Here is an 18,038-nt window from a genome sequence, read left to right on the forward strand (position 1 = left end):
CAGTAGAATAGCGGGGGTCAAGGAGATTCAGGATGCTGGTCTGAGGCAACAGAACTGAAACAGACAAACTTGAAAAAACTTTATTTCAGAGACAAGTATTTTAATAAAAATTAAGAGGCATGGTTGGGTTCATAAGCAGTGGTTTTCAATAAACCTGATTTCCTCCTTACATATATAAAACAACTAAACTTATCTTTTACAGGTTTCCTCAAAGTCTCTTACACTAGTTTAGTTTCATATAAAACAGTCTTTAAGGTAAATACAACTGCAAATCTGTTGACCAAATAGCTGTTCTTTGGGTTACTGTTTAGGATGCTGTTCTTCCTAGCTACAAACAATCTTATATTTCATTTTTGTCTGAACTGTTAACAAGTTTATGAGTTAAATGAGTTGGATCAGGCAGTGAATTGCTGTGTAAAAGGCAAATGCCCTGTTCATACCCAGGTTTGCATTTATCAGACCTTAGTGTGACTGGAATGGAAAGTCAGCTGAGGGGTAGTATGAGGTAACAGGTTAGTGTGTTTTCAGTGATCTCTGAAGAGGCCAACACTGTAGAGTAGGATGTAAATATGTCCTGAACCTTAACAGTATCAGGAAGACAGTGGTCAAAAGAATGAGCAGTTGTTATAGTATTTTTGCATGAAATTTAGGTAGTTTTTCCTTATTCTACCCACTGAACTGTCACATGAAAATGCGTATTTTCTTAGATGTCTCTTCTTTCTAAGGCCAATCCAATCATTTAAAATACAGTATATAAATTGCTTTTTTACAACCTGCCTCTTTAAAAATGGTAAAAATAAGTATAATGTTATCTTCTCAGTTTTTGCCTATTTTGGAGTTTAATATGAATTGTGAAAAGTACAACTAAAGGAATACAAGAATGCCAGTATAGTATATACTGTACATTTTGTCTGAGAGACAAACACAAGCAGCTACTGCCTAACCAATGAAAGGGCATTATTTGAAATTAAGTTCAAATACTCTCCTTATTTAGCTCAGGTACAACTACCAGGAGAGTTAAGCATCACTTATCACCTACATTTGTTTTTTCCTGGTGAGAGCATTTGCAAATCACAATGGCACTTGTAGAACCCCTACGGAGAAAGGCAATCTTCCAAAAAGCAAATCCTCTCCTTGGGTAGAGTATGGAAACCCTGGAGGAGACTAAAATGCAGGACTCAAAGCTTAGATCTCTGGCTAAGCTTTTGAAATGCCTCTGCATTTAACCTTTAACCATAACACTTGACTTTAGCTGAAACTGAGGCAGAATATTCAACTGTTTGCCTTCCATTGTTCACATCCCAAAGAAGGGTATCCTCTGAAAAAGAAGGTCCCAAAGATAAGCAAGCTTTCCCTCTTTCCCTCCCAAGAACCATTTCTTTTTTTCTTCTTCTTCTTCTTTTTTTTTTTTTAAAGACAGAAGTCTTGCTCTGTTGCCCAGGCTGGAGTGCAGTGGCGCCATCTAGGCTCATTGCAATCTCTGCCTCCTGGGTTCAAGTGATTCTCCTTCTTCAGCCTCCCAAGTAGCTGGGATTACAGGCACCCGCCACCACACTTGGCTAATTTTTTTGTATTTTTAGTAGACACAGGGTTTTGCCATGTTGGCCAGGCTGGTCTCGAACTCCTGACCTCAAGTGATCCACTGGCGCCCTGGCCTCCCAAAGTGCTGGGATTACACAGGTTATTATTGCCACTGCATCACAACCTAGAACCATTCCTTTTTACTAGTTTTTGGGAATCTCCAAAAATTTCCAGTCAACTAAATCCAGACTAGTGAATCCTAGGCCTTAAAAGCTTGTGACCAATTTGGTGGCTTTAATCATTAGTTTACTAAAGAAAGACGGGCGCGGTGGCTCAAGCCTGTAATCCCAGCACTTTGGGAGGCCGAGGCAGGCGGGATCCAGTCAGGAGTCGAGACTCATCTAACTGCTTTGCCGATAATTACGTCTCTACTAAAAATACAAAACTAACCAGTAGTGTGGTAGCCTCTGAATCTAACTATGAAGAAACTGAACAGGAAGAATAAATGCTCCAGGGGCCCGAGGCTTTTACAGTGAGCTGAGATCCGGCCACTGCACTCCCGCTCAGGCACTCATACCTCAAAAAAGAAGAGAACTGGCGGGAACCTTGCAGTGGCTCAAGCCTGTAATCCCAGCACTTTGGGAGGCCGAGGTGGGTGGATCATGAGGTCGGGAGATCGAGACCATCCTGGCCAACATGGTGAAACCCTGTTTCTACTAAAAATATAACAATTAGCTGGGCGTGGTGGCGTGTGCCTGTAATCCCAGCTACTCAGGAGGCTGAGGCAGGAGAATCGCTTGAACTAGGGAGTTGGAGGTTGCAGTGAGCCGAGACTGCGCCACTGCACTCTAGCCTGGAGACAGAGCAAGACTACATCTCAAAAAGAAAAAGAAAAAAAAAAAAAAAAAAAAAAAAAAAAAAGAAACAGAACTATTTGGTGAGCTAACAAACAAAATTAACACAGGCAGGCATTCTCCTGTAGTGAGTGCTACTCACACTCCAAAAGATCAGATGTTTTGTGATTATGTCCTAGTAGTCATGAGCAAAGAGATGTCCTCCTAAAATAACAAAATGTTTTTCATGAATGACAGATGCTAGCTTACCTTGACCCTTTAAATATTTAAGAAGCACAAAGTAACTATTTTCTTTTTTTTCCTTTTTTGAGACAGAGTCTCACTCTGTTGCCCAAGCTGAAGTGCAGCGGTGCGATCTTGGCTCACTGCAACCTCCAGCTCCTGGGTTCAAGCAATGCTCATGCCTCAGCCTCCTGAGTAGCTGGGACCACAGGCACACATCCTCATGGCTGGCTTTTTGTCATTTTTAGTAGAGATCAGGTTTCGTTAGGTTGCCAAGCTGGTCTCAAACTCCTGGCCTCAAGTGATCTGCCCACCTTGGCCTCCCAAAGTGCTGGGATTACAGGCATGAGCCACTATGCCTCATGAATAAATTAAGTTCTATTTAATTGAGTTGTATTCGAGTAGCTCTTTGCAATGAAACTCACATTACTTGTTTTTCCTAAACTAGGTAGGAGTTCTAGGTTCTAAGTGTAGCATAGACAGTTTTGTTTTGTCATCACCAAAATAAATAAAATCAAAAAGTGTTTTGTATTTTTCAGTAATATGACTTCTTTAAAATAAAGTTGTTGTGAGGTACTGATATACAAACATAAATGACTGGAATTAGGGGACATATAGGTGTATTTTTTCCTCAATATACTACCTTTTCCAGGAGAAACAGCCTACTTATTAAGATCACATAGCTGGAAGTAGAAATACTATTGTGCTGGGTCTTATCTTGAACCTGTTTTTAAAGATTGAAACTAAATAAACAGCTCTGCTTCATTAGGGGGAGAATCCCGTTCTGTGGAAACTCCTGGAAGGAGGTATTCCACAGGAGTCCACTCCCCCTTCTTATCTGTCATTTTCAAACCATGCTGGAGAGAGCTTTTCTGGAAATGTTTGTCAGTATTCTTCATCCAAGTCCCTATCTATACCAGATCCCAAATGCCTCCCCACTATGCTAGACACTTTTAAAACCAAACCCAACCTGATAAAAACCAAACAAGCCGGGCGCAGTGGCTCACGCCTGTAATCCCAGCACTTTGGGAGGCCAAGGCGGGCAGATCACCTGAAGTCGGGAGTTCGAGACCAGCCTGACCAACATGGAGAAACCCCGCCTCTACTAAAAATACAAAATTAGTCAGGCGTGGTGGCGCATGTCTGTAATCCCAGCTGCTCACGAGGCTGAGGCAGGAGAACTGCTTGAACCTGGGAGGCAGAGGTTGCAATGGGCCAAGATCGCGCCACCACACTCCAGCCTGAGGAACAAGAGTGAAACTCCATCTCAAAAACAAAAAACAAAACCCCAAAATAATCCAAATAAACAAAAAACTGGTCTGGGGAGATTATAAAGTCTCCTTATAAGGATCCACAGGATGCTAGGATAGCCAGAGCTTTGGGTATTTCAGAAATCTAAGTTGTTACACACATATCCCAGGGCAGTCAGCAGGGCCTTTACACATTTAAACTCTGAAGTTTAATCACATTTCACACACAGGTGGAAAGCCCATCTCTTCTCCACAGGTACACTTCCTCCCCTCCAATCCAATCTTAATTCCTACATAATCCACACTTAGATTGACCGCTAGTACAATTTCTAGCTGGAATATGGGGAGATAAATAAAACTACCCTAGGTTGGAAATAGGCGGTAAGATGTCCTAAAGACTATAAATAAGAATGGAGTATTTTGCTATATAAATGTTATCAATATCTCAGAGAATGGATAAACAGATGAACTGATCAGAAAAAGTCCATTGCTATAAACACTAAAAGGAATTTGGTCCATATGTATCAGAGAACACAAATATACAGTTTCTTTTTCTAACCCAAGTTTCCTGTCTATTTCAGTTAGTTCTTTTAAGAAAACTTTTAATCACTATGGTTCATTAATGTGGAATTAGATGTGATCTCCGATCTTGGGGCTGCAGGTACTTGACCAAACTATTAAGCAATCTGTATCAAAGGTTTATTTAGAAGCTTCTGAGTATGAGGGTACTTGCATCAAACAAGGATTCAAGTGGGGTGGGGGGAGGAAAAAGATGTGCTTGTCAGTTTGGAAAGTCACAGAGAGTTTATCATTCTATAATTAGATTAGGAGGAAAATGAAGAACCCACTGGTAGCAAGAAGCAAGAGTCTTTTAGGGTCTGGCATCTGCAAGTAAATGGAGAATAAAAGTTCTTAGTTTTTTCAATGAAAAAAGCACCAGCTACATCTGACAATGGGCCACACAACTACAACCCAATTAAATTATCTTGTTCCAACGGAGGAATCTGCTGTTGTTAATGGCAGAACGCCAAGTACCTCCTGACCCTTAACTCTTTAGTACCACTGAGCACAGAGAAACTTGTTAATTGAATTAAAAACATTCTATACAGAAATCAATGTACACGCCTGTGTCAAGAGTTTTACAAGTGAGGAGAATATCAGGAAATTGATTCAGATAATTCTGGATTAACTCCAATTATCTTTTTTTTTTTTTTTTTTTTTTTTGAGACGGAGTCTCGCTCTGTAGCCCAGGCTGGAGTGCAGTGGCCAGATCTCAGCTCACTGCAAGCTCCGCCTCCCGGGTTCACGCCATTCTCCGGCCTCAGCCTCCCGAGTAGCTGGGACTACAGGTGCCTGCCACCTCGCCCGGCTAGTTTTTTGTATTTCTTAGTAGAGACGGGGTTTCACCGTGTTAGCCAGGATGGTCTCGATCTCCTGACCTCGTGATCCGCCCGTCTCGGCCTCCCAAAGTGCTGGGATTACAGGCTTGAGCCACCGCGCCCGGCCCAATTAACTTATCTTGATCTTTTTCTCACATAATGTATTTACTCATTAGTTCAAAAATAGTTTTTGAGCGTTTACAGTGTACATCAGGGGACAACAATTAGTATGATCCTACTTGCTTCTGAGGTACTTGTCTAGTAAAAAAGTGGAGTTGTTGATAAAAACATAAATAGGATAAAACACATTAAGTGCTAAGTGAACAAACCCCTGTCATGTGTGTACATTCAAAAACATTTCACCCACACTTAAGTTCCTTAAGGGCACAGTCATATCTTTTATTTCTTTTGTATTCTTCCAAATAAACCAGAGAATTCTGCAACAACAGGCATTGAAAATAATACTTAATGGCCAGGTGCGGTGGCTCCTGCCTGTAATCCTAGCTATTTGGAGGCCAAGGCGGGTGGATCACCTGAGGTCAGGAGTTTGAGACCGGCCTGGCCAACATGGTGTAATACTATCTCTACTAAAAATACAAAAATTAACCGGGCATGGTGGTGCATGCCTGTAATCCCAGCTATTTGGGAGGCTGAGGAAGGAGAATTGCTTGAACCCAGGAGGTGGAGGTTGCAGTGAGCCAAGATTGTGCCACTGCACTCCAGCCTGTGTGATGGGAGCGAGATTCCATCTCAAAAACAAAAAACAAACAAACAAAAAACCCAAACTTCATTTTTATTAAGAGGATAAGGTCTGTGGCTGCTTAAGGATTCTTATCTAACCTAATTATTTTTCTGATTCCTCAGAAGTTACACAGAAAAATAAATTTTTAGTATGTAAGGAGTTTAACCGCAAAGAGTTAAGTCCCAAAGGAGAGAAGGGTCTGGTCTTAAGTTATAGACACAGAACTTTCTCCTAGATTTTCATCTTAGAGTAGCCATTTTTACTAGACAGCTATTCATATTGTTTGATTGCAGACACCTTGTATAGCATATCAGAGAGGAACTCAAAATTCACCATTTATCTTTTTTTTTTAAGAGTCAGGGTCTCGCTATGTTGCCTAGGCTGGTCTTAAACTCCTGGGCTCCAGCCATCCTCCTGCCTTGTCTCCCAAAGTGTTGGGATTACAGGTGTAAGCCACTGTGCCCAGCCCTCCCCACTTTTTTTTTTTTTTTTGAGACGGAGTCTTGCTCTGTCGCCCAGGCTGGAGTGCAGTGGCCGGATCTCAGCTCACTGCAAGCTCCGCCTCCCGGGTTCACGCCATTCTCCTGCCTCAGCCTCCCGAGTAGCTGGGACTACAGGCGTCCGCCACATCGCCCGGCTAGTTTTTTGTTATTTTTTAGTAGAGACGGGGTTTCACCATGTTAGCCAGGATGGTCTCGATCTCCTGACCTCGTGATCCACCCGTCTCGGCCTCCCAAAGTGCTGGGATTACAGGCTTGAGCCACCGCGCCCGGCCGCCACTTTTGTTTTTTAAGAGACAAGGTCTCACTGTGTTGCTGAGGCTAGAGTACAGTGGCAATTCACAGGCACAGTCATGGTACACTATATCCTTGATCTCCTGGGCTCAAGTGATCCTCCTGTCTCAGTCTCTCAAGTAGCTGGGATGACAGGTATATACCACCATACTCAATGTATGCTTTCCTGATGTACCCCAGTGCTGTTGTATCTCTCGTCCTTCTGGGACCAAATCCCATTTTCTGGCTTTCAAACGTATTTAACAATTTGACGTCAGAATCTACTAGGAAAAATGGCTGGTACCTAGAAGCAACTGATAAGTATTATTGTCTATAGCTAACGGATGTTAACTTTTAGCACCTCTTTTCTGCTTCTTACCAGAAGAAACATCAGTTTTACTACAAAATGAAACTAACTCACAGATTTATCTGCTTCACTGTTCAGAGAGCGTGAACAGACTGGAATGCAAGAGGCCAATTATTCATTAATTCAATAAATATTCACTGAGGGCCTACTAACTCCAAAACAGTTGGGATATAATCCCATTCTCAGGCTTTATAACATTTCCTTTGCCAGAAGCGATGTATGTGGGCAACCTCAGACAAGACGACATTTGAAGGATCAAACTTGGCTCTGCCACAGGCACTTAGGGTAATCTAAAGGAAAGGCTTCATCTGTGAAAAGTGAGAGAGATTTTGGTCTCTTCACATAGATTTTGTGAGGTTCTGCTAAATCAAATACTCAGATAAGATCGACAGTGTAAGACTCTTAGAAACCCAAAACTTTTATTTTTTAAATTTTATTTTATTTTTGAGACATAGTCTTACCCTGTGGCCCAGACTGGAGTGCAATGGTGTGATCTTGGCTCACTGCAACCTCTGCCTCCCAGTTCAGGCGATTCTCCTGCCTCAGCCTCCCGAGTAGCTGGGATTATAGGCGTGCACCACCATGCCCGGCTGATTTTTGTATTTTTAGTAGAGACAGGGTTTCACCATGTTGGCCAGGCTGGTCTCCAACTCCTGACCTCAACTGGTCTGCACGCCTCAGTCTCCCAAAGTGCTAGGATTACAGGCATGAGCCACCGTGCCCGGCCAGAAACCCAAAACTTTTATGTGCTCATTAAAAAGAGTATGAATTTTTTGATGAGTATTAAACTGTACTGCACAGGGAATGAATTGCAGAGCAGTGAAGCACAGCTGTCTGATTAATCTCAGTCCATTAAAAGAGGCATGATAGATCTAGAATGCAACTTTGACTAAAAAAAAAAAAGGCAATGTGTACTAATGTTAGAGAAAACAACTTGGCATGTGAACAGAATTCTAATTTAACCAGTAAATGCCTATTCATTAGAGTGTAAAGCCATAACAGAGGCTATATACTTAAAAAACACATGCACACACAAAGCTTTAATTTGATACCATAATCTGAAAGAAAATTGGACCCAAATTGCTTTATGTCCAGTTAAATCTTGCTACCATCTGAAGAGATAGTGAAATAAAACTGAAACACTTACTTGATGAGATAGGTATTCAGTTACTGTGCATTTCCATCTACAAGTAGAAATATTTCAAAATAAATACACCATGCCAATTGAAATTCACTCCATCCCCTATTCTTACTAAATACAAATGACTTATTCCTGGGTATACTGAATTATAATATAAGAGTAGAAGAATTTAATATTAGTAATCAGATTTCATTCAAGGGCATGGGAAGAGAAAATAGACCTTTACCTATCAAGCCTTTTGACATATAATTTGGTGACTTCATGTTTTGGGAAATGCAAGTATCCAGGGAAAAATATTTTAAAGTGAATCCTCTAGCCACCTAAAAATTAGCTCCAACAGTAGCACAGACTGAAATCAAGAGAATCTGAATCTAGGGGCAAATTGGAAAAGAAAGTTTGTATTAAGTAAAAATGACAGTATCTTGGGTGTTCCCTATGTGGAAATTTCATTATGAGGGTAATGTGATACAAATTTAGTACTTGTTTACCCAGCATGACCTCTGAAGTCTGGGGAGGACATCTGAATACCATTCTTTATGCTGGTTCTTATGACTTATGACTTTCATTTTCTCTCTACTCATACCCATTTAGGCCCTCACAATCCAATTTCTGATCCCAATTCTCTACTGATATTATGCCTTGAAAAAAATCAGGGATAACTTCCTCTTAGCCCAAATCATCAACCTTTTTATTGGTTCCCAAATTTTCTCATGGTATTTGATGTCAGTGGTCACCCCATTTTGAAAATATTCTTTTGGCTTCTGTGATCTTACACTTTCCTGTTCATAATTTCTTGCTCCTAACCAGGGTCAGTAGGGTGAACTGAGTAAGGTGGTTAGGGCATAAAATTTAAGGAGGCACTCACTTTAAGGGTCATGGAAGACCTTGCAAGGTGTTCAGACTGAACACATCTGAATAATCAAGATCAACTGTATTTAGCACAATGAAAAGAGTAAAACTATTTTGCCTCTGTTTCACTTACTGTTTTTCCAGGGCAAAACATACGGCAGAGATTTGGGAACTCGCATGCCTGAAGCCAGGTTATTCTTATGTTCCGTAACTATGTTGCTTGCAGGGCTGCAAAAAGATGAATTTGGCTATGTCGGCAGATCAGTATCATTCAAGCAGGCACACGTAAGATAATCAAAATGTGTTTTTTGTAATTTGGGGAAAAACAACAACCTACATTCATCTGAAATGTAAACACATTTCCATCAAAACATTCCGGCAATTGGAATGATTACCACTTACTTCTCTGGAAAGCTCCCTGTTCTGTACAGGCATTAAGATGGGTCTAACCATTTTCATTTTCTAGAAATTGAGATAAACAGCAATGCCATCTACTGTTCAGCTGTATGACAGGCTCATCAACTCACTCAATAAACATAAGAGATAAAACAAAGTGCTAAGGCAACCAAACCAAAAGCAGCAAATCTTCGACTGAGGTAAAATTAAAAGTTGTAGCCAATGGAATTCATTTTAAGTTTTTCTATCTTAATGCACATAATAGTATACACTTAAAATTATTTGCTGATCTCAGTAGTTAAAAAGTAAAAATTTGGTAAGCATTCTGTTTGGGGAAAAAAGTGACGTATAGCATCTTATTCCTTCATTTCCTAAACCAGAAGTATTCTCATTTGGGTTTGAAACTTGATCTTCCAAGGTTTGAGTACTGGTGTTAATGAGAAATAGTTTCATTCATTTTTATTTTATTTAGGACAAAGACTCGTTCTGTCACCCAGGCTGGAGTGCAGTGGCATGATCATGGCTCACTGCAGCCTCGATCTCCTGGGCTTAAGTGATCCTCTGGTCTCAGCCTCCCAAGTAGGTGAGACTACAGACATCCACCACCATGCCCAGCTTATTTTGTTTTTAAAAAATTTTTTGTAGAGACAGGATCTCACTGTGTTGCTCATGTTGATCTTGAACTCCTGGCCTCAGTGATCCTCCCACCTTGGCCTCCAGTCATGAGCTACTCTGTGCCTGGCCAGAAATCTTCTAGTTTTCAGTTAGAGCTGGGCATGATGGCTCAGGCTTGTAATCCCAACACTTTGGGAGGCAGAGTGGGGAGGATCACTTGAGGCCAGGAGTTTGAGACCAGCCTGGGCAACATAGTGAGACCTTGTCTCTGCTAAAAATAAAGAATTAGCTAGGTGTGGTGGTGGGTCCCTGTAGTCCTTGCTATTTGAGAGGCCCAGGGGGATTGCTTGAGCCCAGGAGGTAGAGCCTGCAGTGAGCCATGATCATGCCATTACACTCCAGCCTGGTCAACAGAGTCCCTGTCTCTAAAAAAATAAATTAGATACAAAATCAGTGGGAAGAAGAGATGCATATTCTTTCCTAATAGGTACTCTGGATTTTCCAATCTCAAATAAAGAATTTTTAAGACTACTTTTTCCTTATACACTAGTTACCTAAAGTAAAAATGATCCAAGCGGTATAGTGGGAGAATTTTTTCAAAGCATTAAAATAATGTAAACCTAGCAAAAAACATAACTAAGACACATGAAAGCCTGGGGCCACTGTTACCCTTGCTAAACGATAATGTATTTTTGTATCCCTAATGATTGGCACAAAGCACATGACCTTTTTATGAATCAAGGAATAAATATGAAAAACGACAAAACAATATCTAAACTACCATCAAGGAACATCGTTAAAGAAAGTGATCAATTGATGTTCCGGTGGCTTCTCTCGGTAACAGAACACGCTGATTTTGGGAGGCCATGCTGGGTTGAGACCATTTCATTTACCTGTTATTGTCAGAGTAGTGAGTTGTGCCCCAGACAAATGGGGTGCTGGTCTGTTCCCACAAATCTGTCAAAGGAAGCAAAACATAGTTTGTGGTGCTACTAGATAAGACACCAGCAGTTCATGTTGGTTGAATTTATAAGATGGGAAATAATACACCTATGTTTTGCAGAAGCAAGTAAAAATTGATCAAGTACCCTGCCTAAGTGACACAGTAGCAAGAATTTAATTGAAGGATATAAACACAAGCAACATAAATAATAATAAACGTGCCTAGTAACAATCAAACACAGATGGTACAACACAATTTATGGAAAAAAACAGATGTAAAGAAGTGCTTTTTCCAATCAAGAGCGATCGGCTGTTCCACGTGTCTGCACAGCGATACAAATGTGCTCGTTTTGGGGCCCAATAAAAATAATAAGGCATTCTGAACAACATGGTATGTTCATAAAAAAGGAAAATCTTCCTTCTGTCTTAAGCAAATGACTTGAGATTTAGACATTGTGAAGGAAAAGATGTAGAGGCAGCTCACCTTTATCCCAGTCTTCATCACAAGGAGGGCACTGCCAAGTGCTCTCAGCCAGAGTCTCTTGTCTAAGGCTCCTGGTTTGGTTGACTGCAAGACAATAAAGATTGGACATAAGAGGGGGATATTGCCAAGTTATTGTGTTCAAAGGGGCTAGGAGCTTAAAAGGTTGCAGGGTAGCCTGTTGGGTCTTTATTTCTGAAAAATGGATAGTATAAAAGCTAACCAGAGGGATCTTATCTCTTTGCTGACAGAAGAAAGAAAAGCAGAAACAAAAATGTTTACCATATTTATGGCAATGAAAGATTTTTAGATGAATTATTAGTAAAATGAACTAGGCTGTTCAGGAGAGAAAACAGTATGACATGTACAATCTGAAAACCTATTGCTGCCATGATACAAATCTCAAAGGTGGAAAAGTATTGTTCTTCTGAAACAATGAAAGCCAAAAATCAAGCCGACAACGTAGCATAATACAAATCTGAAGGAGCTACCCTCCAGTACTGAAACATTTGAGATACTGAGTCTTACCAACATCTTGCTCAATACAACTTCTGTCATCACAGCTTGAGATATGATGACTAATTTCAGCTCGAGGAACCTGGTGGCGAGCATTGAAGGGACAAGTAGCCAATTTGCTTGCAACATCAGGATGATTCTATGGAACCAAAATTAAGGGATCTGTTAGTTCTTTGAATCTCTTAAAGTCAACGGGGAGTAGCTAAGCCTTATTCTACAAATGCCTCTCCTAAATTTCCTCAGTAAATTTCTGGCTTAACTACAACAAACTCATGGTAAAAAACTAAGAGGGAATTATTTATTGTTCTTATAGACAATTACTTCAAAATCATTGAAACATAAGTCTTTTTGTTATGATTGTAGAGACTGACAACACAGATATTGGGGTTTAAGTGCTTTATGTAGAGCTAAACAATGAATTTAGGATTGGGTATTTGAATGACATCTTTCCCCGCTGTTTATTTCTCAGTCACATGATTCAGGCAGCACAGCCCGTAATGAGAGAGCTCTCTGGATGTCTTTGAAAGCTGATATTCAGGATGAATAGTAACACTAAAATACACTCTGAGTCTGCATTGCAGTAGTGTCCCTTCCATTGCAATACAATAGTGCTGGAAAATAGCTGTTGGAAGGGAGCCGCAGAAGAGGCAAACCAATGATTTTTCAGATTAACACAGTGACGCTTACTTAAAGTAATGATGCCTGAAATGAATCTCTGAACAATTTGACCTTTATTTCAGCTATTTCACTAAGGAAAAATCCAAATGATAGAGTCTACTTTGCTGACCAAGTTCCTTATTTTAAAACAAAACAAAGGGTTTAGTATCACCTATATCCTATGGCAAATATACCAGCAATTAAGAAATTAATTAGGAAAATAAAAGATATGTCATAAATGAAACTTGAAAAAGTAAAAAATAATATGAAGCAGGGAGAAGGCTGGAAAAATATATAGGTGTGAGAAACCTGCAGGCATCTCCATCATTTTCATAAGTGGCATCAGGCATTCAATACAAAGGTTTTGTGGCCAAAGATTAAGAACATTAGAAGAGGGGAGTTATGATAGTGTCTTTTTTTTACCACTTGGCTCCATTTGGGAAATGTTTGAGAGCCTAGAAGGGACAATGTGGTAGTGGTATCTGCTGATCCATACTCTCCAGGTTTAATGTTAAGGGATACTTGCTCTCGAGATTAAAAGGAGCTGGAGAAATAACAAAGATAAATTATGTTTCCAGGATTACAAGCACTTTTTAAAGGATGTTAAAGCTGAATTGTATGCAGTTTGGATTAAATACCTCAATTGCTTTCCAAGCATAAATTCTAGCAGAATTTTGGCTTCTGTATCAGCATTCTAACAACATTGTCAAAATGTCTCAATTAATGTAGCATGAAAATAGTTTATATCAGCTAAGTCTATACAAGAGTGGCCAGAAAGAAAATCCTTATTTATTATTTTTTTAAAGATGTTTATTGTTGAAACTTGGAGATACAGTTTTTTTAGGAATAATTTTTCTTGGGCTAACTTCTAGCTGTTCAAGCTCTAAAATTTCTAAACAAAATAATCAGAAAAAGTGAATTATAGCACTCAATCATTGTTAGGCCGATGGATACATCACATTTACAAGATGGGCAGGATTTCTCATTGTTAGCAAAAATTAGTCTGCTTTACAAAGGGTGAGAAGACTCTAGAAATGCTATTTATAAAAGGTTCTTTGTCACTAGTTAATGGGAAGAAAACCAAAACAAGAAAAAATTTATCTTAAGGAATGAATAAATGCCTTTCTATAAATGTTGGTATTTAAGAGAGGTAGATTCCCAAAACAATTCTGGCAATCAATTAAAACATTTATGATAAAATTATTTGATGTTTATAAAACACGGCCTTTTAAAAGAACTCAGGAGGGCGTTAGAGGGCAAATTATGACCCTACCTTTCTGCACTTGATAAGATGATAAGGAAACCTGCAAGCCCTGATTTGATGGTTTTTGTCATAGGGGCATTGCAATAGCTTCTCAGGGTCCAGGGAGTCAGCTGAAAGAGAGAAGTATTTCAGTAGGTAAAACGATAACAGGCTCTTGTAAAACTACAGCATTCCAGGCACACTGGATTTTTTCAAGAGACTGTAATAATAGAACAATATAGTCTAAAGAAAACTTGGATTAAAAAAAGGGTGACTACACATTTAAAATATTTCTGAATCTTAGTAAGTTCAGCAGAATCAGAAATCTCAGGATGAAGTCTCAGTTTCATATTGAATTGAACATAGTGCTTTCATTGCTGGTTACTCTTATTACAGAACAAAAAGTTAAATAAAATGTTATCCTCTTTTTCTTTTCTAAAAGTGCTAATTCAGGGTTATTCCTATTCTCTAGCTATTCTATCCAGAGCCTCCCGACTAGTATGCTGAAGTTGAAATGGATTGCTGGTGTGCTAATACACTGATTTGGGGGCCCACTACTAGTTCAAGCCATCCCTCACCCCCCATTTCCACAGGCAAGTTGGGGGTAGTTAGTCCCCTTCACTAGCATTTTCATCTATCACTAGTATCCCCTGACACAAAAAAGTTGGTAAGCACTGCCCTGTATCAGTTATGTTTTGTGGAAGCTTGAAAAATATTAGTGGATAGAAGACTTCTTTTTCATCTGTTTGCTTTAACTTACTCCTATAAGTAATTCCCAATCTTAGTTACTCTAATTACCTCTCAAACGAAACCAATACTGTTATCAGACAGGTAGTTTTTACTTTTCATATTTTGGAACACAGGTGAGAACAAAATAGAGAATTCTTTAATCTAGTGACTACTACATTAGCCAGCTAAAAAAATAGAACAATGTGCAAAAACAGAACCTCCTGAGGTTACGACAACTGCAGACATATGGAACTGCTCGTGAAAGAAAGCCCCTAAACTATAAAATGCTATTTAAAACAACCCTTAGGCTATATAAGATGCCCAGGCTGAGCCCCAAATTTTAACAAGCCTGGTTAAGGAAGGGAAATTAAATGGTTAAGCACATTCTGGTATATTATAAAGACAAGAGGCAACCTAATAAATTGCTCTTGCCACCCCTGAAGGCAATGATAAAAGTGAAGTAAGATAAACAATTCACATTTGATAAGCAGCTTATAAACCAGGAGACTGCTATGAAAATCAGAAGCCAGTGGGGAATTGAAGCAGACAATTTCACTGGAAGAGTGGTAAACATGGAATAAATTGCTAACCATGATCGTGATGCAAATGAGCCAGAAAGGTGACTTGAAGGACAGAATGAATAGGAAGGAAAAGTCTTAAAGGACAGGCAGGCTTATTATGCCAACCAGGCTCTTCTTGACCACCAATGTTTTCATATTTCTGAAGCATCAGGACAACCAGGGAGAATTTACAGATGAAATTCTTGTTAGTTTCCCCTCATTTAATCCATTCCCATCACTAGCAAATGTTAGGCCATGTCAGCAGCTGATAGACTGGATGGTAGCTTATGATTCATGTATATTATACTGCCCATATAGTAGCATATGTCAGAGTTGATAATGAGAGCTTCTCATTGTAATGCTTTACTTCCTGGTTTCCAGCAATTTAGGTCAACTTTAATCTGGCTTTCTAAATTAAAAATTTTTTTTTTTGATTTAAAAATCTGGTTTTTTTTTGTTTTTTGTTTTGAGACAGAGTCTTGTTCTGTTGCCCAGGCTGGAGTGAAGTGGTGTGATCTTGGCTCACTGTAACCTTCACCTCCCGGGTTCGAGCAATTCTTGTGCCTCAGCCCCTGGAGTAGCTGGGACAAAAATCTTTAATTGTGATTAAAAACACATATAAAATTTACCATGTTAACGATTTTTAAGTATACAGTTCAATAGTGTTAAGTATTAACATATTCCCATTGTTGTGCAACTAGTCTCCAAAAGTTTTTCGTTTTACTAAACTGAAACTCTATACCCATTAAATATCAGCTCTCCATTCCCCACTCCCCCTAGCTCCTGGCAACCACCATTCTACTTTTTTGTTTTGGTGAGTTTGACTAGATACATCATATATGTGAAATCATAGTCTTTTTCTTCTTGTGACTAGCCTATTTCACTTAGCCTAAGGTCCTCAAGGTTTATCCATGTTATAGCATGTGACAGAATTTCCTGTATTTTTTCTTTTTTTGAGACAGAGTCACCCAGGCTGGAGTGCAGTGGCATGATCTTGGCCCTCTGCAACCTCCACTGCCTGGGTTCATGCGGTTCTCCTGCCTCAGCCTCTTGAGTAGCTGGGATTATAGGCATTTGCCACCACGCCCAGCTAATTTTTGTATTTTTAGTAGAGATGGGGTTTCATCATGTTGGTTAGGTTGGTCTTGAACTCCTGACCTCAGGTGATCCGCCCGCCTCAGCCTCCCCAAGTGCTGGGAATACAAGTATGAGCCACCACGCCCGGCCATTTCCTGTATCTTCTATCTTGCAATTTGCTTTTCTTTTCACTTAATGTATCTTGGAGTTCCTTCCAAGTCAGTACACACAAGAAATATTTCGGGGCCGGGTGCGGTGTCTCAAGCCTGTAATCCCAGCGCTTTGGGAGGCCGAGACCGGCGGATCATGAGGTCAGGAGATCGAGACCATCCTGGCTAAACCGGTGAAACCCCGTCTCTACTAAAAAATACAAAAAACTAGCCGGGCGAGGTGGCGGGCGCCTGTAGTCCCAGCTACTCGGGAGGCTGAGGCAGGAGAATGGTGTAAACCCGGGGCCCGAGGGCTTGCAGTGAGAGCTGAGATCCGGCCACTGCACTCCAGCCTGGGTGACAGAATGAGACCTCATCTCAAAAAAAAAAAAAAAAGAAATATTTCATTGCTGCATATGGATGTACCACATTTTTAACTGATTTTCTTATGAATGGACATTTAGGTTGTTTCCAGATTTTACTTTTTTGGGGGCGGGGTTTTAGAACTGCTTGTTGCCCAGGCTGGGAGTCTGGCATGGTAATCTTGGCTCACTGCAACCTCCGCCTCCTGAGTTCAAGTGATTCTCCTGCCTCAGCCTCTCAAGTAGCTGGGATTACAGGTGCCTGTCACCATGCCTGGCTAATTTTTTTGTATTTTTAATAGAGACTGGCCAGGTGGGTCTCGAACTCCTGACCTCAGGTGATCCACCTGCCTCAGCTTCCCAAAGTGCTAGGATTACAATCTCCCAAAGTGAGCCACCGCGCCTGGCCCAGTTTTTACTATTATATACAATGCTGTGACTAACAATCTGGTTTATTCTTCTTTGTGCATGTATGAGTATTTCTTTTTTTTTGAGACAGGGTCTCACTCTGTTGCCCAGGCTGGACAGTGCAGTGGTGTGTTCTTGGCTCACTGCAACCTCTGCTTCCCGGGTACAAGTCATTCTTGTGCCTCCAACCCCCAAGCAGCTGGGATTACAGGCATACCTCTCTAATTTTTTGTGTTTTTAGTAGAGACAGGGTTTTGCCATGTTGGTCAGGCTGGTCTTGAACTCCTAGCCTCCTGTGATCTGCCCACCTCAGCCTCCCAAAGTGCTGGGATTACAGGCACGAGCCATCGCGCCCAGCCAATGTATGAGTATTTCTCTTTGATATACACCTAAGAATATTGCATTGAAGTGTCTGTGCACTAAAAGTTGTAATAAATACTATCAAACTGCTCTACAAATTTTTGTCTGGCTTCTTGGGAATATAATTTACTTTGGTAAACAAAGTAGGTCTATTTGACAAGCTTCCTCTAAAAGCACAGACTCAGCTGTTACTCATATTTGGGTAGGGACCAGAATCCATGGTGAGAAATGGAGGAAACTTCATGGAAACAAGGAACTATGCCTGACAAAAGTATCATCAGCTAAGAGGTACAGTCCAAAGAGAGAAGACAGAGATGTTCAGGAATCTATAAGATTAAGCTGGAAGTCCAGGTCAATTTGGGAAAATATAGTCTAAGGCAGTGTTTCTCAAACTTTAACTTACTCTCCAGGTGTTACATCACTTAGGGACTGTGTTAAAGTGCTG

At 40.3% G+C, this 18,038-nt stretch overlaps 1 protein-coding gene across 5 annotated transcripts in view; it reads right to left on the minus strand.

Moving 5' to 3' along the window:
* Window positions 1–4,524: 4,524 nt before the first annotated feature.
* The window catches only part of GTSF1 (gametocyte specific factor 1), a 35,001-nt gene continuing 21,487 nt past the window's right edge, over window positions 4,525–18,038 (minus strand). For 4 of the 5 annotated variants that reach the window (XM_009180891.2, XM_009180893.4, XM_003906504.4 and 1 more), the window contains exons 3-9: window positions 13,979–14,079; window positions 12,061–12,187; window positions 11,536–11,619; window positions 11,003–11,066; window positions 9,232–9,326; window positions 8,256–8,292; window positions 4,525–4,732 (exon numbers count right to left, since the gene is read on the minus strand). In XM_009180891.2, coding sequence (XP_009179155.1) covers window positions 8,276–8,292; window positions 9,232–9,326; window positions 11,003–11,066; window positions 11,536–11,619; window positions 12,061–12,187; window positions 13,979–14,079 — 488 coding nt within the window. In that variant the 3' untranslated portion in view covers window positions 4,525–4,732; window positions 8,256–8,275. The remainder of the gene's footprint in view (window positions 4,733–8,255; window positions 8,293–9,231; window positions 9,327–11,002; window positions 11,067–11,535; window positions 11,620–12,060; window positions 12,188–13,978; window positions 14,080–18,038) is intronic. The other variant, XM_009180892.2, reaches the window with a different exon arrangement.

Source organism: Papio anubis, chromosome 9, assembly GCF_008728515.1.
Source record: "Papio anubis isolate 15944 chromosome 9, Panubis1.0, whole genome shotgun sequence".
Classification (NCBI taxonomy): domain Eukaryota; kingdom Metazoa; phylum Chordata; class Mammalia; order Primates; family Cercopithecidae; genus Papio; species Papio anubis.